General features: G+C 41.7%; 1 protein-coding gene across 2 annotated transcripts; it reads left to right on the top strand.

The window, feature by feature from the left end:
- Positions 1-4: 4 nt before the first annotated feature.
- LOC100380782 (peroxisomal acyl-coenzyme A oxidase 1) lies at positions 5-23,391 on the top strand. Of its 2 annotated transcripts, none has more exons than XM_014131412.3 (14): positions 5-271; positions 1,043-1,202; positions 6,341-6,501; positions 11,705-11,812; positions 13,700-13,819; positions 14,009-14,124; positions 15,618-15,787; positions 16,288-16,450; positions 17,648-17,838; positions 18,347-18,523; positions 18,804-18,909; positions 19,100-19,243; positions 21,007-21,213; positions 21,572-23,391. In XM_014131412.3, exons 1-14 carry the CDS (start codon positions 163-165, stop codon positions 21,620-21,622), a joined length of 1,983 nt encoding a protein of 660 aa, XP_013986887.1. In that variant the 5' UTR covers positions 5-162; the 3' UTR covers positions 21,623-23,391. The 2 variants fall into 2 exon arrangements, with proteins under 2 accessions (XP_013986887.1, XP_013986886.1); XM_014131411.3 differs by lacking the exon at positions 6,341-6,501 and adding an exon at positions 9,738-9,898 and having other exon boundaries at positions 6-271.
- Positions 23,392-23,413: the final 22 nt, after the last annotated feature.

Here is a 23,413-nt window from a genome sequence, read left to right as displayed (position 1 = left end):
CCGCCCCCTCTTCTAGCTATTCAGGAAGTTGTCAATAATTGGTCAGGCTCCAGTTAATGCAGTGCTGAACTTGGTTCCTGTGGTCCCAAGGTTACACAACTCACATTTTTATTGCCACAAGCAACGTCGTCTTTTGCAAGGGAAAATATTATTTATTTCGCCATGAATCCTGACATAACTAGAGAGCGTGAGAACGCTACATTTAACGTGGAGAAACTCACACATATTCTGGATGGAGGCATCGAGAAGACCAAAAGAAGAAGAGAAATTGGTAAGGCTGGAATGTTTTGTGTCTCGTGTGTTTAGCCTGTCTTTGCTCGCGAGGTAAAGCGTCATGAAACAAGTGTAAACAAAACATTGAACTAGCAGCTAGCTAGCTAACAAAACAAGTTGATAACTGGCTAGCAATCCTACATTGGCGAAGGTTGGTTATACATAGCTTAGGCAACCGATAGTGGTCGCTAGATCTGCACGGCCGCTATCGGCTCCCTAGGCCAGGTTAGCCAGTTAGTTATCTATCTGTTGTTGTAACAGTAGTTATAACCAGTCAGTTGTTTATAGTTGTGAACCAATGACAAGATGAAGGCCAATTTTTTTCATTCATTGTAACTTGTGCATGCTGTTTACGAAATGCATGCTGTTTGTGTAAACAAGGCTCTGATTCGTGTATTGCCAGATGACATAGCCAGCTAGCAGTAACCTTGCTAGCTAGAAAGTTAGGGTCACTTGAGCCCTTCGTATAGTCGTTGTTTGACCGACTGGCTGTTTGTATAGTGATGGTTGACCCCATGAAGGACTCATTATGGATCATAATCAAAACAAATAAGACATGATATGGGGTGTATTATGTTGCAGATAGAAATGTAGCTAATGATATTAGACACGTATTTATCCAATGGTAAAACTACACAATTTGCGCATAATGTTCAACCTAGTCTCGCATGGCCACCCTTCCAAAATCCCGTCTTATGTGAGAAGCCCTGGTTCAGAGGCTATGTTTACCCTGATGTCTTAACCCCCCAATCTTCTATATCCTCCACAGAGTCACTGGTGATCAGTGACCCAGACTTCCAAAGTGAGGACCTCAACTTCCTGTCCAGGAGCGAGCGATATGATGCCGCGGTGAAGAAGAGTGCCCAGATGATCCTGAAGCTCAGAGAGTATGGCATCTCAGACCCTGAGGAAATCTACTGCTACAAGAGGTAAGGCTGGGACACAGACCCAGGCCAGCTACCTGCTATGGGCGGCAAGTAGCATAGCGGTTAAGAGCGTTGGGCCAGTAACCGAAAGGTCGCTGGTTTGAATCCCAAAATATGGTGATATGCCCTTGAGCAAGGCACTTAACCCTAATTGCTCATGTAAGTCGCTCTGGATAAGAGTGTCTGTTAAATGACGTCAGTGTAAATGCTATGGACCTGCATATCACAACTAGAAATGTGAAAATAGATATAGGGTTTTGTCCATAGTTGTCTTCCTGTCAGCTAACCTGTTAGGTGTAATGACCGATGCAGGTGAGAGTAATGAAAGGTGAGGAAATTAAGATCATTTGGGCTAGTTTTGTTGTTTACAAGCAGGATTTGATTTCAATGGAGTTTATGAATTCTGTAAGGGTTTGGGATGATCAAAGCAAATATCATACTTCAAGTATCCTCCAGTCGTCACTCCTTAACACATTTCATGGATGTTTTTTCTTCTTCTTAACATTTCACAGAAAGTTCTAATGGTAAACACGGCATGACAAACATCGATGAGGTTTCTGTCATGCTTGTTTTGAGGTTTGAAGTGCAGATGGCTGTATTGATGCTGCTTTGGACACACTGAAGCAAAACACAGCATTTGCTGAAATTACACAAACAGTCTCTAAGCCTTTCACCTATATGCTAAAGTCTTCTCCAGACCCCATGCTATTAGCCTCAAGAGTAATTGCATTGTCATCTTGAGGAGTTTGTTGGTATCTTCCTGATCAAAGTCTGTAATAGATGTATGGTGAAGCAATAGGAATGTTACGGTACTGTAGTTTTATGCACTGTTACATAATTGCCTATGGGGCAAGACCCTGGCACTCTGCCATGTGGCTATAAAGGTTTGTGTGTGTGTGTGTGTGTGTGTGTGTGTTAGGGATGTGCACGCTTATTCAAATAGCCGGACGTTAGTATTAGAATACATGTGAGTACACCTATTTTCAAGTTTTGTCACATGCACAAGTACAGTGAAAATCTTAACGTCAGAGCTCTACCCAACAGGGCAATAATAGACAAAAAATAAATGCAACATGTAAAGTATTGGTCCCATGTTTCATGAGGTGAAATAAAAGTGAAATATATAAACGCAACATGCAACAATTTCAAACATTTTACTAGGTTATAGTTCATATAAAGAAATCAGTCAATTGAAATAAAATAATTAGCCCCTAATCTATGAATTTCACATGACTGGGAATACAGATACCTTTAAAAAAGGTAGGGGCGTGGATCAAAAAACCAGTCAGTATCTGGTGTGACCACCATTTGTCTCATGCAGCGTGACACATCTCCTTCGCATTGAGTTTATCAGGCTGTTGATTGGCCTGTGGAATGTTGTCCTACTCCTCTTCAATGGCTGTACGAAGTTGCTGGATATTGTCAGGAACTAGAACATATGGTCGCACACACAGATCCAGAGCATCCCAAACATGCTCAATGGGTGACATGTCTGGTGAGTATGAATAGTGTACAGATCTTTGTGACATGGGGCCTTGGATTATCATGCTGAAACAACATGAGGTGATGACGGCGGCTGATTGGCACGACAATGGGCCTCAGGATTTCGTCACGGTATCTCTGTGCATTAAAATTTCCGTTGATAAAATGCAATTGTGTTCGTTGTCCATAGCTTATGTCTGACCATACCATAACCCCACCATGGGGCACTTTGTTCACAACGTTGACATCGGCAAACCCCTCGTCCACACGACGCTATACACGTGGTCTGCGGTTGTGAGGCTGGTTGAACATACTGCCAAATTCTCTAAAACGACGTTGGAGGCGTCTTGTGGTAGAGAAATGCTATATACAGGGTCATTTCCAGGGTCAGCAGCTATATACAGGGTCATTTCCAGGGTCAGCAGCTATATACAGGGTCATTTCCAGGGTCAGCAGCTATATACAGGGTCATTTCCAGGGTCAGCAGCTATATACAGGGTCATTTCCAGGGTCAGCAGCTATATACAGGGTCAGTTCCAGGGTCAGCAGCTATATACAGGGTCATTTCCAGGGTCAGCAGCTATATACAGGGTAATTTCTAGGGTCAGCAGCTATATACAGGGTCAGTTCCAGGGTCAGCAGCTATATACAGGGTCAGTTCCAGGGTCATTCAATTCTCTGGCAACAGCTCTGGTGGACATTCCTGCAGTCAGCTTGCCAATTGCACACTCCTTCAAACCATCTGTGGCATTGTGTGACAATACTGCAAATTTTAGAATGGATTTTTATTGTCCCCAATTAATCCATGCATCTGTGTAATGATAATGCTGTTTAATCAGCTTCTTGATATGCCACACCTGTCAGGTGGATGGATTATCTTGGCGAAGGAGAAATGCTCACTAACAGGGATGCAAACAAATTTATGCAGAATTTGAGAAGTAAGCTTGTATGGAACATTTTTGGGATATTTGATTTCAGCTCATGACACATGGGACCAACACTTTATATTTTAGTTCAGTATAGATTCATGGTAATGGCAATACATAATCAATGGACAGCAGTGTAATGGAGTAATCTGATCAATAATCATTTTTGCAGCAGCGTAAGTTGTCTGAGTGGTTAGAGATTGTGGATGGTCATAGTCAGTGTGGATAGTCTGTAGGAGAGGGAGAGCAGTAGTTGTTCGCCATTTAACAGTTATGGCTAGGGGATAGAAGTTGTTTAGGAGTTTGTTTGTCTGAGCCTTGATGCACTGGTCCAGCCTATTGGACGGGAGCATGGAGAACAGTCCATGCCTCGGGTGGCTGGAGTCTCTGACAATTCTTTGGGCCTTTCTCAGACACCGCCTGGCATGTACATCGTGGATGGCTGGGAGCTCGCCCCCAGGTTTGCACTGGGCCATCCGCACCACCCTCTGCAGGGCCTTCCGGTCACGAGCGGTGCAGTTGCCATACCAGACGATACAACCAGTCAGAATGCTCTCAATAGTGCAGCTGTAAAAGTTGCTGAAGATCTGAGGGGCCAAGAAGCGTTGCTGTGCCTTCCTCACGACTGTTCTGGTGTTAGGGGACCATGTTAACTCCTCAGTGAATAGGATACAGAGAAACTTGACGCTCTTGACAAGCTCCACTACGGCCCATCAATGTGGATGGGGGTGTGCACCTGTGCCGGTTTTCTGAAGTCCAAGATCAGCTCATTGGTCTTGCTGACGTTGAGGGAGAGGTTGTTGCCCTGGCACCACACTACCAGGTCTCTGAACTCCTCGACCACAGTCGTGTCGTCAGTAAACTTGATGATGGAGTTTGAGTCGTGCGTGGCCACACAGGGGTAAGCACACACGTCTGGGAGGGCCCTGTGTTGAGGGTCAGCGTGGCGGAGGTGTTGCCTACTCTTACCACTTGGGGTCAACCCGTCTGGAAGTTTTAACACTGAAAAGTTTTTTTTCTCTAAATGAAATTAGAATGTGACATTGTTACATACAAGGATATACCATAACATTTCAAATTATTAATTTAATAAAACAAACTTCTCAATGTAGTTTTAATGACGTGTGACCTCCGGTAGCCTTCATGTATGTGTAAATTGCTTTATGTTGGCCAATCAAAGCGTCAAAGAGACTCGATCTGTAGCAAGTGAAGAGAGAGAGAACTCACTAATGCAATGTAAGATGTAGTACAATGACGGCATTAAAAGTTAGCAAAATGAGAAGTAGTAGACTTTTATTGTATAATAAAGACTATCACCAGAATAATGGTCTGACTAGGCAATATTTTTATTAGCCATCTTCCTCCGTCTGCTCCCTCCATTCTGATCACACACAAGGCCCCTCCGCAACTGCATCAGTAGAGCGCCTGACTCTCTCCCTCACGTAGCAGTGCTCAGCTTAAAATAAAATATAAAAAAAATACATGTATATCGAATATCTGGATATCAAAAAAATTCATCATACTATTCGAATAGTGAAATTATTTCAAAACCCAATCCCTAGTATGTGAGAGTCATGGAGTACTGCTGCAGGCCAGCACCATCTCTCTAGGCAGAGCAAAGGTCACATCAAGATGAAAACTAGGTCACAGGCTACGCTATGTCCTACCCTTTCACTTGTTTAAACGGCATATTTGCCTGATCCCAAGTCAAGTATAAAAGTCAGATGTTAGTTACATATTAAAGGCCCCAGCCAGGAGCCTATATTTTCTCTTTGTAAGTCTCTTTTAAAACATCTATTTCTCAATATGACAATGACGAGGCAAATCAGAGCATAATTTATAGTGAAACTAAAGGGATTGGGTTTGTCCAATGTCAATATTTTTTCTAACGTGTTAGAAAGTTAGCCCCCAAAAATGGAGTACTATGTCACATATGTGCACCTCATCATTGCTCTCTGTCACTCTACTGTGTGTAGGCACGCGTCTTGCTAGCTGTCACTCAAATGGTGAGGAGCTGAAGCTCATTGTCTAGGACTCTAATTGCTAGGGGGCTGGCCCATGTGGGGTAAAATGGCACTGCACAGCTTCATGTAGACAGTTGCTTTCAAACTAGGGATTTCGTGGCTAATTGAGGTAAGACCATAATTCTACTCATAGATTATGCATGTATGAACTACACATTGACACATCTAGCCCAAAAGGGGAGTTTAAAAAAAATACTCAGTGGTGGTCTAAGACCCAGAGCATGTCTTTAAAGGGATTCTGCAAGATTCTGTCAATTCAGCAGTTTTCTACTTACCCAGAGTCAGAAACTCGTGGGTACTATTTTTATGTCTCTGCGTGCAGTATGAAGGACATTAGAGGTAGTTTTGCGAGCGAACGCTAACTACCGTTAGCGCAAAACTAGAAGTCTATAGGTACAGTAGCTTATGCTAGCATACATATAGACTTCCATGATTAATTACCAGAATCTTGCAGAATCCCTTTAAACAAAATAAAAAGTATTGCTTTTACAGTGAGGTCATGTTGACACTAGTGTCAACCCTAAACCTGGGTCCTTTTAAGTAGGCGCGAAACACTTTGAAATGGAAAACTAAAATGCACATTCTTATTGGACAAGTTTAGGTAGAACCTCCCCCTTTTTTTTTTTTTTTTAACGAGTAAAATGACCACAAACCTGCTGAGTGGTCCAGTCTGTCCATCTGTCAACCTGTGTCTGTCCCCCTCCCTCAGCGTGTTTCGGGGCAACCATCACGAGGCTCTGGGGCTCCACTTCACCATGTTCCTTCCCACCCTGTACACCCAGTGTAACAAGGAGCAGTTCGAGAAGTGGGTCCCCCTGGCCGAGTCCTTCAAGGCCCTGGGCACCTACGCCCAGACAGAGTTGGGGCACGGTCAGTCCCATACAGAGAATTTATAATAATGATAACGTAATAGCACAATTTATACAACAAAGTGCTTGTGCAATTGTTTTATATTTAGCTAGCTAGTTATGTTTGAATTATGGAAAGGATCACAGGGATGCTTAGGGATGGACTGTTGTCGATCTTTGACGTAGGATTTTCTTTTAATATTGTTTTCAAATCATGGGGTGGACATTTTGATTGAAAGTGATTATTTGTAGGTGTTTGACAGATCACTGTAGTTGTTTGTGTAGACAAAATGTGCCTAAACAGTAGGCATAACTCAATAGTTATTAGCTAAACTTGAATAGCCAAAACTAATATGCCGGATTCAAAATGTCATGATTGCCAGTCTGTTTTTAGAGTCCTCATAACCTGCCCAATACCTTGGAAAAGGTGACAAAAGAAACAATTGGAAGGACAAAAAAAATCCCTAACATTGCGCTTAAACAATATAAAAAAATCCTTTCCCGAAGAACCCAAATGTCTCCCGTCTCGTTTTTAGTTTCATTCCATTCCTCAAACCCCTTTTATTTCCTCTCCTCCTGCTAGTAGTGGCCTATTAGCCTAATGAGATGTTTCCAAGCTTATGTCATTTAACTCTGATTGCTATTAAGTCTTGATTTTTTTCCCCCTACTCCCCATTTTCTCTGAATCTAGTCTACTCATTACAAATGATTAACCCTAACACTGTAGAATTTGGACCTTTTTTAAGCAAATGACCTAACATTCTGAATTGTGCATTTGAGTGGATGGATGTAGGCCTAATTGTTTGGCTGTTTGTGAATGAATGGCTTGGATGAATGAATATAGGCCTTTGTTCTTGTCTGTCGAAGTCTGAACTCATAGGGAAGGCACACGGTGTCCTGCCAATGAACATGCAGTGTGGGTTGAGTTTGAGTTCCCTGAATAATCTGAAAGCAGAGAAATCTGTGCGATGTAAAATAGTTTTGGCCATGCCAGATTGCCAATGTTTCACTTCTATGACTCTGCGAAGTGGACATTATTCACGATCACGTAACCATGGCATTTCCATGACAATACTACTCCAGGGAATGTCCAGGACTGGCTGTTCAGAATATTCTGAAGGCCTTCTTTTTTAGAGTTCTGTTCTGGTTCACTTCTCAGCAACTCACTAGCTAGGTTTCCATGAACTTTTCAAGTGATTTTTTTTTTGTACCAACATTTAAAAAGTTTGCATAGAAAATGGATACAATTGCCTGCTGTTGTGCGTTTCCATTTTAATTATTTAATTGTCAATAAAAACTGCTGGATTTAATGACCTCGCACGTTCACATTGTTTTTCGCAAAATCCTAAAAATGTAGTGGTCAAAGTGTTTCCATTACCCAATTAGGAAAATTGTACATTAATAAATTGGCAACACCCTGTATGCCCTCTCACCTGTCTGTTTCATGTCGCAGGTAGCCCGCGAAAGCCAGCATGGAAAGAATGCAATAATGTACTCATATTTTCCATATTATAATAATTTGCATGTGCCAACGTATCGCCACTGTCTACCATGGTGAAACTTGCACTCCTGTAGATGGGAAATAATTGGATGGTGAAACTTGCCAGCCAACTAGAAAAGCAAGGTGTAAATAATTCAGGCTCTCTTGAAAGTCAGGATAATCCTTTTCCTGCAAAGAAACATTATTTGTATAGTTGCGTGACAACGTCACATGCCCGTGTACCTTCAAATTTGTGGCAATCAGCATTTATTCGAAAAACACTGGTTCCATCATCATCTGTCGCAATGAAGAAAGTTCGACAAAAGAAATGTCCACCTGTCGAACTTATAAAAATGTTGCCGATCGGTAGAAAATGTCTCCTATATCTATTAATAATAATTAGGTAGGTGCTTACATTTGTCCTATTTCGCACATGTGAAAGTGTGTAAGTATGTGTGAATTGGAAATGAGTTTGTTTATTTTTGATTTCCCACTCCCTCTGACACCCTCAGAGAGTGGGGTCACGTCCAGGGATCAGCCATTATTCACAGCGACCCTGGAGCAAAAGTGCCTTGCTCAAGGGCAGATTTGTTTCACCTAGTCTGCTTGGGGATTTGAACCAAGGACCTTTCGGTTATTGACCCAACAGTCTTAACCACTAGGCGACCTGCCGTTTCCGTAACGCATATCGCTCAGATTTTTTTGCCGTCATTGCATTTGTCTAATAATCTTGGGTCAATGGAAAACTGCCTATTGTCTTAACCTTAAATGCCCTAACAACTGCTTCACCCTTCCTTATAAACTAAAGCAGGGGTAGGCAACTGTGATCCTGGAGTTTTGCAGGCACTTTATATTTTGGATTTAACCAACCTGGAAGACCAGGTGTGTGAATTTAGGAAATCACTGAATTAGCGCAATTGGTCAGGTGTGGTGCACACTTGGAACAAAATTCTGCAGTACCTGTGGCCCTCCAGGAACTGGGTTGCCTACCCCTGGACTAAAGAGTCTGCTTTAAAACTGCTAGTTGCACTGCACTAGTTGGTACCATTAGCATAGAGTATAATGTTGATTTATTGGTTGTCACACATTTGACATTTTACTGCCTAAGGGTTGTGTTCATTAGGCCATGCAATGACTTTTTTTCCAATGTAAAACTAAATTGGCCATTTCTTAATGGACCAAGTCCAGTTAGTCCCTTCTTGTGTCAGTTTTCTTCCGTTGGGTGCCTAATGAACACAGCCCAGAGTTTGCCAGTTAATTTGGAATTTAAAATGTTTTTTTCAGTGAAATGAACATTGGAAATTAACATTTCAGGCAAATAAATGAAAGGTTGCAACAATCATGCATGAGAAAGTTATTTTGAATGAATGAACTTAATCAACCTTTTCTTGATTCAAGCCAGGTCTAAATGCAGATGATTCTATTCAGTTCTCCGCAGTCAGTTTGCATGACTAGCTCACAGTTGTTTTACATTTTTTATGAGTTCTTGCACTCCCCCATCCCTTCATCCATCCCTCCATCTATTCATCCATCCTCTCTGCCCCCAAAATGTTATTTACTAACACTTCCAATCTCCCATCTTTTCCAACCATCTCTCCATTGTCATGTCCCATTATATGGTCTATTATTCTATGACTAAAAGGATTTTGTTTTTCCCTTGGCTATACCTTATTTTGCATGCCCCCACAATGTCCTATCCTTCCTTTACCATCCTCTCCCTTCAAACTACCCTCCTATCCCCTACTCCTTACCCTCCTTGCCCCTTGGCGCTGCCCCAGCTGTGTGCACCGTGGGCGGTCGGAGCCGCTGGACCTCCACCTGGCAATGTTCCTGCCCACCTTGCTGAACCAGGCCAGTCCTGAGCAGATGGAGACATTCTTCATACCCGCCTGGAACCTGGAGATCATCGGCACCTACGCACAGACAGAGATGGGCCACGGTAAAATGCTGAACAAACTATACCTGGTCACCAACCTCCCGTCACCCACATGCTCTGTGGCGTGGACAAGAGATGCATGCCCACCCTCTTAAACATTTGAGTCGAGCCACCAGAGAACTCTCCCATACTCGTTAGGGAATTTTGTGTAAAAACGTCTCCACCGACAAAACGTTTGTGTTGTTAAAGGTCCAATGCAGTCGTTTTTATCTCAATATCAAATTGTTTCTGGGTAACAATTAATTACCTTAGTGTGATTGTTTTCAATTAAAATGGTCAAAAAGAAACAAAAATGGCCTCTTAGCAAAGAGCAATTTATCAAACAAGAATTTTGCTAGCACCTTCTGGGAGTGGTCTGAGTATGGAGGGGGATTCTCAAAACTAGCTGTTATTGGCAGAGATGTTTGGTACTAATTTACTGCCTGATGATGTCACCAGGCATTCCAAAACTCCATTCCACCAAAAGAAGCCGACATTTTAGGCTGTCTTTTCAAACAACTCTTGCACTAAAAGGGCATTATCATTTTCACAATTTCACAGTATTATTCCAACCTTATAGTGTGGAATTATAAATAAAACACAGGAATCATATTTTTGACTGCACTGGGCCTTTTTTTAAATGCTATTTAAAAAAATTAAAGGACATTTCACTCTGGCCTTGACTCTGTCTAAAACCATTAATACTGGCTGGCTTGGAGAATGCATGTTGTGGGCCGTACAACTTCGCGTGGCTTCCCTTTGCAATGTGCTCTGCCCCTGGTTCTCACACAGTCTTGTTGCCAGCCACGGTGAACGTGCATGCCCACTTGTAAAGCATCCTCAGTGACTTCCTTTCCAAAACAGGTACCCTCCACCACCTCTGTCCCTTTTGTCCCCCTTACTGTGTTTGGAAGTATATTGAGTTTAAAGACAACCTATGTCCTTCATAACATGTAACTTCACTGTATAAACGTAATAGGGCTGTCAAACAATTAAAATAATGAATTGCGTTAGTGGCGTTTAGTTATAGGCATACTATGTTTTGATTGTTAAGGAAAGAAACACAAAATATTCTGTATCAAAATGTTTCACCATAACACAAAACTCACTGGAACATACAGCTGGCTATTAACGGTCTCAATGTTTAAGTAGGCCTACTCCCTCTTATCAGTGTTCTTCAAGTGTAACAGTTGCCCACGTACAGACTCAAGTACTGTTAACGCTTCATTCATTCCAATTTCTAATTGGAGGGTTGACTATAGGGGGAAAAAAAGAACTGGCTCTATGGATACAAAGAGCATTTAAACCTGTCTGACAATGTTATGAGTTCCACAGAAAACTAACAACAGCTCAGCCAGGTCTGAGTTGATGTAAAATATAATACAGCTATTAGATCTAGCCTAGGCTACTGATCCATGTTCTTCATGAACTAGTCACAAGCAGCTGCTACTAGAACTGGGATCATTTTCTTAAATATTTTGACCTGAGAACTAAAACAGAAGCAAAATTAACAGCATAAAAAAAATGACGGGTTAACTTTGACAGTCCTAAACCGTACACCTATGCAAATTGTAAGAAATAGATTTGGTTTTGATCTGTCAAAAACCTACAAAGGTTTTTCCACTATAGAATAACTTTTTTTCCCCATAAGGGAACTGGTGGTTAAAAAAAAGTTTGAAGTTGCATTATTAGTTGAGATTGATGGCTAGTCTTGTGTAAATTTTCACTGCATAATATTTGAAAACATCAATGTACTCCTGCCATAACTTAGTGATAACTCGTTTTACGTGTTGTTTGTTTGGGGGCCTTGGTGTCTTTCTCGTTGCCTAGGCACCCACCTCAGGGGGCTTGAAACCACGGCAACATATGACCCGGCCACCCAGGAGTTTGTCCTGAACAGCCCGACCATCACCTCCATCAAGTGGTGGCCTGGGGGACGTGAGTACACGGATACACTTTAGCTTCAGGGCATATACACATACACTTTTTCCACATTTTGTTACGTTACAGCCTTATTATAAAATTGATTAAATAGGTTTTTTCCCCTTCAATCTACACAATTCAAAAGTGACTCGCACATCTGAGCAATCTTTTAGCAGGTGCATGGCAACAGTTGAACAAGATGAAGGAAAAAGGAAACCGCACACTGCTCTTGATGGTATCGCTGGTATTTAATAAGCTTACGTATCGGCCTCATGGCCTTAGTCAGAGCTTTCAATCTACACACAATACCCATAATGACAAAGCAAAAACAGGTTTAGAAATTTTAGCTAATTTATTAAAAAATAAAACTATTACATTTACATAAGTATTCAGACCCTTTACTCAGTACTTTGCTGAAGCATCTTTGGCAGCGATTACAGCATCGAGTATCAGGTGGCTAGTTGCTGCACAACTATTTTCAGGTCTCTCCAGAGATGTTTGATCCGGTTCAAGTCCGGGCTCTGCCTGGGCCACTCAAGGACATTCAGAGACTTGTTCCGAAGACACTCCTACTTTGTCTTGTCTGTGTGCTTAGGGTGAACCTTCGCCCCAGTCTGAGGTTCAGAGCGCTCTGGAGCAGGTTTTCATCAATGATCTCTCTGTTTTCATCAATGATCTCTCTCTGCTACGTTCATCTTTCCCTTGATCCTGACTAGTCTCCCAGTCCCCGCCGCTGAAAAACATCCCCACAGCATGATGCTGCCACCACCATGCTTCACTGTTGGGATGGTGCCAGGTTTCCTCCAGACGTAACACTTGGCATTCAGGCCAAAGAGTTCAATCTTGGTTTCATCAGACCAGAGAATCTTGTTTCTCATGGTCTGCGAGTCTTTAGGTACCTTTTGGCGAACTCCAAGTGGGCTATCATGTGCCTTTTACTGAGGAGTGGCTTCCGTCTGGCCACTGTACCATAAAGGCCTGATTTGATGGAGTTCTGCAGAGATGGTTGTCCCTCTGGAAGGTTCTCCCATCTCCACAGAGGAACTCTAGAGCTCTGTTAGTGACCATCAGGTTCTTTGTCACCTCCCTGTCCAAGGCCCTTCTCCCCCGATTGCACAGTTTGGCTGGGCGGCCAGCTCTTGGAAGAGTCTTGGTGGTTCCAAACTTCATCCATTTAAGAATGATGGAGGCCACTGTGTTCTTAGGGACCTTCAATGCTGCAGAAATATTTTGGTACACTTCCCCAGATCTGTGCCTCAACACAATCCTGTCTCGGAGCTCTATGGCAATTCCTTTGACCTCATGGCTTGGTTTTGCTCTGACATGCACTGTCATCTGTGGGACCGTATATAGACAGGTGTGCCTTTCCAAATCATGTCCAATCAATTTAATTGACCACAGGTGGATATGAATCAAGTTGTAGAAACATCTCAAGGATGATCAATGGAAACTGGATGCACATGAGCTCAATATCGAGCCTCATAGGAAAGGGTCTGAATACTTGTGTAAATAAGGTATTTCTGTTTTTGCTTTGTCATTATGGAGTATTGTGTGTAGATTTGGTGAGGAGTATAATTTTTTTAATCCATTTTAGAATGACTGTAATGTAACAACATATGGAAAAGGTCAAGGGGTCTGAGTATAATCAAACCAATCCCCAGTAAATGATGTGAACTTAGCTTCTGAAGAAAACACATTCCACAACATTGCTGAACAAGATCAGACCATTTACTGCTGATTCTCATTGTAGTGTGGACCAGAGACTTAAATGACTGCCAAATTATTTCAATCAAGTTATTTGAATAGTGAGAACTGACATAACTAATGTTATGAATCCATTGGAGTGTAATGGACTCTCTCGCTTTCCCTGTCCGTCTCTCTCTCTTCTCGCTCTCTCTCCAGTGGGTAAGACATCTAACCACGCCATAGTTCTGGCCCAGCTCCACACCCAGGGGAAGTGTCACGGCCTGCACGCCTTCATTGTACCTCTCCGCAGTATGAACACACACATACCACTGCCAGGTACTGTACATACTGCTGTGTGTGTGTGTGTGTGTGTGTGTGTGTCAAAAAGAGAGTGTTTGTGAGTGTAGGTCTGTGTCTCTGTATGTAGCTTTGGTGGTAGCCTACTGTCTAGTGAACTCTCTCTCTTTCTCGCTCAGGTGTGGTGGTAGCCTACTGTCTAGTGAACTCATTCTCTTTCTCTCTCAGGTGTGGTGGTAGGGGACATAGGACCCAAGTTTGGCTTTGATGAGGTTGACAATGGTTACCTGAAATTGGAGAACGTACGAATTCCTCGCGACCACATGCTGATGAAATATGCAAAGGTGAGCGACTGGGAAGTTAAGCACATTTCAAGGAGACACTGTTCTTTGTTTCTGTTGCTTGATTCTAATGCTGTCACAAAGCTTTGATTTGAAGGTATATTGTATGCATATTCCTCACAGAGAGTGTCTACTTACTACCTGATTGTCCTAGAACTGTATGCACAGACCAGTGGCGGTTGGTGTTGTCTAAGATGAGGGAGGGCGTTTTAAAAAAAGAAAGATTTATGAGCCTTATTTCTATTACAGCATATTGGATGACTGTCATTTATATTCTATTCAACCAGCTCAATGTAATATCGATATATTTAGGCTACTACACGATACTCGACTTTTTCCTATACCCATCATGAGGTTGCTACAACCTAGCCTATGAATGAAAGATTACAACATAAGTGCACACAGGTAGAGATACATTTTTGTAATCAAGGTGACAGTGACATTCAATATTTCCTTGCACACTCTGCCTGCAACTAGATGATCTAAGATGTAATCATTAGTCCAACAGTGGCAAACAAGAGTTTATATTGGACAAATTCAGGTATTTTATTCCCGTTTTGTTTGCTTCATTTTAAGATTTTTTTTTCAACAGAATCAGCAGAATGAATACACCACTGATCACACGTAAACAGAGTTCACTTTTATAGCAGTCACATACAAAAAGCATGATCACTTTGTTTATTGTATTCCTTCTCGCATATTAGTCTACATAGCTACTAGAACTAACGTGTTAGTAAACCCGCTACAATCATGCAGTACAGTGTACAGTCAGAAAGCAGTTTAGCAGTTACACCATTGGGCTCCGGTGGCAATAAATTAATAAAACCAAAAGCTTACCTGGACTTTGAAGAGTTCCAGTGTTGGATAGCCAGCTAGCTAACATAGAATATGTTTCTGTTTGAGGCGGGTGTTTGAGTTGGCTAACTAGCTAACTGCATTCGCTAGCTAAGTGAAAAAAATACAACGACATATAGCTAGCTCTCTATCTCTCCCTCACTCTCTTAAAAAAACAAATTTGTTCAAAGCTGTTCAACTATTCTTTCTCTTTCTTTGAGTCAACTACTCACCACATTTTATGCACTGCTTCCTAGCTGTCAGTTATGCTTTCAGTACCAGATTCATTCTTTGATCCTGTGATTGGGTGGACAACGTCAGTTCATGCTGCAAGAGCTCTGAAGTTGACATAATTACTGTGTAAGTCTATGGAAGGGGGTGAGAACCATGAGCCTCCTAGGCTTTGTATTGAAGTCAATGTTCCCAGAGTAGGACAGAAACTATCTGTCCTCTAGTTACACCATGGTGCTACCCTACATAGTGCTGTTGCGGCTACTGACCTACATTGCAAAAAAGTGTGTTTTAATCAATTAGTTGGTGACGTGAAGATATTTATTGTAGTTTCATTAAAAAAAATTACATTCTGAAATTCACTAAGGAGGATGCTCCGCCCCTTCCTCCTCTGAGGAGCCGCCACAGACAGTATGTATTCTCCCCACCAGGTGGAGGCAGACGGTACGTACGTGAAGCCTCCCAGTGCCAAGCTGACCTACGGCACCATGGTGTTCATCAGGTCCATGATCGTAGGGGAAGCGGGCCGCGCCCTCGCCAAGTCCTGCACCATCGCCATTCGCTACAGTTCCGTACGGCACCAGTCTGAGATACGCCCAGGGTCAGTTGTAGCTCTGGACACACCAGGGTCATGTTCAGTAGGTCACACTAGCAAAATATTTTGAGATAGAAATCTAAATTGTTATTGTACAGATACTACTTTCCTGTGTTATGTTTCCGTGCGTTTTCATCCGTTTGTTGCCTAATGAACATGACCCTGGATACACACATTTACTGAAACATACATAAATAGTCAAAGGAATACAAAAATACTCACACATATACTTACACACATCCATACACAAGTAACACACTCATAGACACGAACAAGAATAGAAAGCAAAGTACTAGAACCCTTACCATTTAACAAAATCTATACTCTTATAATTGTGTGAGAGCTGATGTAGATAGATGTTACATAGATTTTGGGTAGATATTAGGAAGCCTTACTCATATATAATATATTTGTATCTCAATGTTCTTCAAAGACTTACATATAAAAGATAGCGAACCATTAACATTTGTGTCTAAGTCTATATTCTTATTTTGTGGTTCCTCCAGAGAGCCGGAGCCCCAGATCATGGACTACCAGACCCAACAGTACAAGCTGTTCCCCCTGCTGGCTACAGCATATGCCTACAAATTTGTGGGTCAGTACATGAACCAGGTCTACCACCGCATCACTGGAGACATCAGCCAGGGAGACTTCAGTGAACTACCAGAGGTACTTGTAGTAAATACTAGCCAGAAATCCAGAACCTGTTTTGCTAACATCCAAGCCTTGTACTCCGTGTCATGCTATTCAAGGAGTGGAATGATGGCTGAACAGACTGGTACCCAGATTAAGTAAATACCTCCTCTTGATATAGTACATGATGAAAGAAGGCTGGCTATGGCCCTGAGTTTTTTTCCTAACCACGTGACCTGACCAGGAAAAATGGGATAACACTGCACTTACTGAAAATAGTCTTGAAATGTTTCATCTGTTTTAAGCAGCAGGAGTCTAATGGAGGTGTTTTGACAACAGGCTTTGTTGGTGTTAATTCTTTAGTCTAAGACGTTGGGGGGGGGGGGTGCTAAGCTAACATATGGAATTGTTTTAAGATGGTCATACTATGGACCATTTAGCTATTTGATTTTTAATTTTAAACAATTATTTGATAAAATATTTTATTTGGCCTTTACTACTAAAACCCATAGAAACATATAGAATAACACATTCATATTGTCAAAAAGGACAGTCAAAAAATGTATCATAGAAACGAGTTGTCTTTTTTTTACATATTTAACCCCTTTTTTGGGTCGGCAGAAAAGGTCCTTCAAACTTCAATTAGTTTTTTTAAAACCGGTACCGGTTACCTTCACACGGGTTTGTAGCCCAAACGGTTCGGACGCTACCAAACAGAAGTTCACATATCGACGGTACCGTCTTCAGACGAGTCTTCTGACACTTGTGGGGGTTTTAGAGCAAAACTGAGAACGTGTTCGTGAGAGTCTCGCCTTTCCATAGAGTGGTTCGGACACTACAGAGGTTTTCGTGAGAAGACCGATTTTTCGGGATGTCTCATGGTCTAACAAACGCCGTTTTAGCTCTGCCACCTTTCACTGCAGAAGCAGAAGTGCGACACTGGCGTATGCGGCTGATTGAGACACATCCAATGCAAGAAACCGATATCTCTAGCTTAAACTGACTGATTTTTATGGGGATTTTTTGTTGTTATGTAACTTAGATTGGCGCACCGGTGCGTCAATCAACTCTCTAGGGGGGGTTAAACTAAAGATCCTCATTCATATTAACAAATGACGTCATTTTTAATTTGCTCCTTTTCTGTGCCAATATAACTGTACCCTGTGCCCATCCTCTACCATCCTGTGTCAATATAACTGTATAACCCTGTGCCATCGTCTGACCTGTGCCCAGCTCCATGCCCTGTCCGCGGGCCTGAAGGCCTTCACCACATGGACGGCCAGCGAGGGCATCGAGGTGTGTCGCATGGCGTGTGGCGGGCACGGCTACTCCCGCTGCAGCGCCCTCCCAGACATCTATGTTAACTTCGTGCCCACGTGCACCTACGAGGGAGAGAACACCGTCATGATGCTGCAGACCGCTAGGTGCGCACATGTCATTTTGTGGTATGAATAGGCTAAGACCTGTGAGGCAGTGGGGGTTCCAAAAGCACCATAGATATCAGCACAATGCCCTTTGTGGCGAAAGTAAGAACTGCCATTGGAATTCATTGAAAAGACATGGTCAGAGGAGAATTAGTACTTTCATAAACGAAAAGTTACTTTGTCACAATAGAGGCATACAAATATTTTACAGTGTGGAAATTCTAACAAATGAGTGAAGGAAATTGATGAAAAGGCTGAAATTATTTGTTTTATACAATCAATCAGAAGAGAAAGCCCCATTTAAAACCACTTAGAATGTATTTGTTGCCACCCTTTTTATTATACCAAAACATAAAATACCCTCAATTACCGTCAAAAATTAGAAACATATAGTGATACTATATTTTGGCCACATCGCCCATCTCTACTTTGTGTGTGTTCTTGTCTGTGTGTGACCTTCGTGCCCATCCACTGTCTTGCTCACGTGTTTGCATCCCTCACTCCCCAGGTTCTTGATAAAGAGCTACCGGCAGGCGTCGGCAGGCCACCAGCTGAGTGGCATCGTGTCCTACCTGAACGAGTCAGAGCGTAGGCTGCAGCCCCAGTCTGTGTCCTCCCGACCCACTGTAGTCAACGTCAATGACCTGGCCAGCCTTGTGGAGGCTTACAAACTGCGAGCTGCCAAGTAAGTGGGCCTACAAACTAACCAAAATGTAATGGTAATAAATCACATTTAGATATTTGATATTCGTTAAGTCCCAAAGGGCTGTTCATTGTATGGCAGATACTTTTTTTAATCAGAGCAATGTGTTATTTGGTGCCAGGCAATGCAATGGGTTGAGCTAAAATGGTCCACCAGTCCAGCAAACCAGCACACAACAAAATGTACTTGTACTCTATGGACAGCCATGCATCAGTTTTTGTTTAAAGGCTTCCTATGTCAATGCCTCTCTGTGTGTCTTTAGGCTGGTTGAGTTGGCAGCTAAGAGTATTCAGCAGGAGCTACAGAAGAGAGTCAGTCAGGAGGATGCCTGGAACAACAGCGCTATAGACCTGGTCAGAGCCTCTGATGTAAGTTACCTTACCAACCTGGGATATGGAATGTGTTGTTTTTGGGGAGGGAGCCCCACCCCATCCCTCTTATCTCTTCCCCTCTGCTTCCTTCTTTCAATTTCCTTTTCCTGTCTCATTCCTCCTCCTCTCTCTCTGGTCCTTATTTAACTCTCATCCATCTCTTCTCCTCCTCCCGTTCCATCTCCAGGCCCACTGTCACTATGTGGTGGTGAAGCTGTTTGCAGCTAAGCTGGGGGAGATAGGAGACACGGGTGTTCACTCTGTCCTCAGTACCCTGGCCCTGCTCTATGCCCTCCAGGGCATCCAACAGCACAGCGGAGACTTCCTCCAGGTAACCACCACCATGGCAACTGGCAATCACAGACTATCTCCCAGTGGAAAATACAGGGACTACATACATACTCTAGTACTTAAAAAAAAAGATGTGAATTTCAATGTGACCTAAAGTGGGTCCCGTACTAAAGTCTATATTCATTTTTATAACGTAATATATGATGTTTTAAGCAAGACATGGTATTACACTCGTACTTGTATCACTTATTAAAGGAAGATTATCTTATTTGTGACCTGACCAGGAAAAATGGGATAACACTGCACTTACTGAAAATAGTCTTGAAATGTTTCATCTGTTTTAAGCAGCAGGAGTCTAATGGAGGTGTTTTGACATTTAGGACAAATGTTGTTGTTTTTTAACAGCTTTTGCATTCGCCTTTTACATACATGGTACTTTTATATAAAGCAGTCACATAACAGTAATACATTACCAAACATAAACTCTTTAACCCCACCCCTCAGCCACTCTCAGCCCATCCCACCTATCACCATTGTTAGGTTCTAATTTTTCAGAGTAAATAACTCACGGACACTAGAGAAGCTTAACGAAGTTTAATTCTTCCCAAAGGGCTGACACCGCTGTATTCAGACAAAAAAAAAACATTTCTCACCATCGCAAGTATATCTACTCCACTTTAGACACCCCTCCTTCTCTCCAATCCTTACATCTTATGGTTTGACAGGAAGAGGGTAACAGGATAATATAACCATTAGTTCTCCCTTCAGGGAATCTGACCTCCTGACCTAATCCACAGATGTCCTCTCGTCTCACCTTTCGCACTCCCGTGACTCTCTCCCGTACACCCAGCACATTCCACAGCCACTCTTGTCTTTCTACAGATCTCACTCCTTTATATACTATGCGTCTGATCTATCATGTCTTTAATAGCTCAGTGTTCAAAGTTTACCCAGAATTCAACACCATAGACCATCCTCGTTTGGTTTCTATGTGCCATATATGTTTAAATTGTGCTGTGTGATGTTTTACATCATTTTTTAACCTTTCTAATCGTTTAGTATCCACAGATTGTGAGTTAAAGATGAAAACCTTTCCTATGAGTGTTATATTATTTATTGACTGACTATGGCTTTCCAAATCGCCCAACACTGCTGTTAAGGTTCATTTTAAGTTCATGTCTTGATTTTTTTTTTTATCATTCCTGAACCTGTGACCAGAAACAAGCTACATAGGAGCAATGCCATAATAAATGATCTATTGATTCTGTCTCTTCGCAGAAAAATCTACAGAGCTGAGATTGTTTTTATGCCCCATATATATAGCATTCTGTTGGTGGCAAGAATTTTATATAATTTAAATTGAAAAACTGTTGAATCAAGTATTGTTTTTTGTTTTTTTTATACCAGTTCATAAACCATGTGCCATGGAATCGGTACATCGAAAATCTCTTCCCATTTATTTTGCAACCTTTATGGCACAGCTGTCAACTTTTTTGTCCTCAAATGAAACTGGTATTTATGAAACTGTCTATTTATGCTAATTCCTTTCAGCCAATTTAAATCTTTAATATATGGCAGGCAAACAAGTTCCCTATCTTCTCCCTTTTCCACTTGCCTCTCTTCCATTTTTGTGGTAATGCTGCAATCAGTTTTCTTATTCTAACTTTCCGATTTGTTTGATTTGATCCTACATATAAAGACTCGTTTGTCATGACATTTGAACATTTTAGCCTATTATTGCTTATTTATTGAGAACACATTCTCTTTAACAACAACGACCTGACAATTCCTTCCTCACTCCAGACTGGTCTCCTGAGTGTGCCCCAGCTCTCCCAGGTGTCCCAGCGTCTGAAGGAGCTTCTGGCCCAGCTGAGGCCCAACGCCGTGGCCCTTGTGGACGCCTTCGACTACTGCGACGAAATGCTCAATTCCGTCCTGGGACGCTACGACGGCAACGTCTATGAGCACATGTTCGAGTGGGCCCGCTGCTCACCTCTCAACAAGACAGAGGTCAGAGTTCATTGAGAGGGCCATCAAAAAGAGAAACTGAGATGAAGAAAATGAATTTACTGTTAATTTTATGCATTTTCTTTTTTACCTTAGTTCATTATTAAGAACAAGAATATGCCATTTGAGAACCATTTACAAGGATTTGTTTCAGATTATGATCAAGAGACAAATTATCTCTGTTCATTGTGTAGTTTGCCTACATAAAGATGGCAATCTAATGAATGATTTGCTGTAGTAGTAAGTCTCCTGCAGAGTAACCTTGTCCCAAGGCTATTGCTACTGACAGAGAGGGGGAGCTGGTGGGTGGAAGAGACTACCTGCAGAGTACTCAAATTGACCCTCCTTCCTTCTCCTCTAGGTCCACGAGTCCTACCACAAGTACCTGAAACCTCTGCAGGCCAAGCTGTAAAATGACCCCTGAGCCTTCTCACCTGACCCCTCCACTACAGGGACAGGAAGCACACTAACAACACTAATCCAAAAGTGGGACCACAACATGGCCGCCGCCGCCCGTCCACCAATCGGAAGGGGCTCATTCCACCCGCCCCTTCTGTGTTTAACCAACCACAGGTGGTGGAACATTTTTAAAGGGGAACCATTGGAGACCAGCCTCCTTACTCCACCTCTACTGATGTGCTGCTAATGAATCAATCATTCCACTGGACGTATTAAACTAGTACTTTAGTTTATGAGTTTGATATACCCTGTGCCTAGTTAATGGATTTAATCGAAAGGTCTAAGAAAACATAAGATGGCGAGGAAGCAAAACTGTAGTTGGCATGCAAGGTGGCCTAAAGATGAAGGGGTTTTAATGACTGATCCTTGTGATCTAATCAAGCTCTTTGGATCATGTACATTGCAAATCTCTCGATTTGTTGAATCCCATTTTTAATCGGGATCATTTCTAATCATGCATGTCACAGTATTAGCTAATGTACTGTGGATGGTTTGTCTTTAGTGGTGGGTGACTGGTCAGTTGTGGTTTGCAATGAACCAAGGTGTGCGTGTTTCTTGTCTCGGTGTGAGAGAGTTTGTGGTTGTGGGGTAATGAATATGATTAGTGAATAACGAGTTGATGAGTAAGCTATACCAGTGTGTGATTCTGATACTAGTGATTTGAGAAAACGGGCCTTTCAATTCTTGCACTTAATACAAACCACTAGTGTATATATGCCTGAGGATCTTTTCTACCATGTGGGGCTTAATTACCAAGAAATGACATGAAAATCAAACTAGCTTGAAGAACAAGGTCGTATTCATTAGGGCACACTGTGGTAAAACGTCTTGCAAATGGCTAGAAAAAAAGAGGTTCTTATAGGACAAGTCCAGATAGTCCCCCCATCTGTTTCAGTCAGTTTTCTTTCATTTGGTGCCTGTTGAATACAACCCTGATGTTGCATTTGGAACAAGTACATTCTTCAGTACAATGAAATAAGTATTTTTATACTCGATTACTGCTGTTGACTTTTACAGTATGTTGCAGATTGATACATGATTGATACAGTTTCAAATGGACCGAAGCAGTAATTACTGTTTGTGGGGAAATGATGTGCCATTGGAATATGTTCTACTTTAATGAAGCTGACATGGTAGTATTATCACACATGGTCCATGTGTATATTTTAGAATATGCTTTATCAATTTATTTTGTGGATTTTCGTTGCAATAGAAGGATGTATGATTATTATTTCATTGTAGCTACTGAATTTTTGTTTTAACACATTTTTGTGATCGTATAGGAAATCCATTCAGACTGATTGTTTTAAAAGTGAATAATTTGTCATGCTTAATGATCTTAGTAAAAAAAAAAAAAAAACTGGAAATATTAAAAACTATCAAATGATGTTCATGGTTTCGTTCAACATCGTTTCATAGACTGCCAGAAGCAACCACTAGATGGTGTTATGAAATCAGACTTTTTTTCCTAAATCAGAGTCATGTTTTTTCATAACATTTTTACATTTTATTTCAGTGGAATAGATTTAGGAGAACCAATTCTACAAATGGATGGAGGATAAAGGATTGAGTGTAATCATTCATAAGATTATGAAGAGACTATATTAAAGATTATAAGGAGCACATTAGATTATAACACTGCAATGCATCTGATTCAGAAAATTTTACCTTTTAGGAAATGAACATGTACTTTTACAATAAATCAATGCATTCTATTTAAAACCTTTGGACAGTGTTTCTCTTG

Source organism: Salmo salar, chromosome 12 (assembly GCF_965601325.2).
Source record: "Salmo salar chromosome 12, fSalSal1, whole genome shotgun sequence".
Classification (NCBI taxonomy): domain Eukaryota; kingdom Metazoa; phylum Chordata; class Actinopteri; order Salmoniformes; family Salmonidae; genus Salmo; species Salmo salar.
This window is presented reverse-complemented; position numbering and strand designations above follow the sequence as displayed.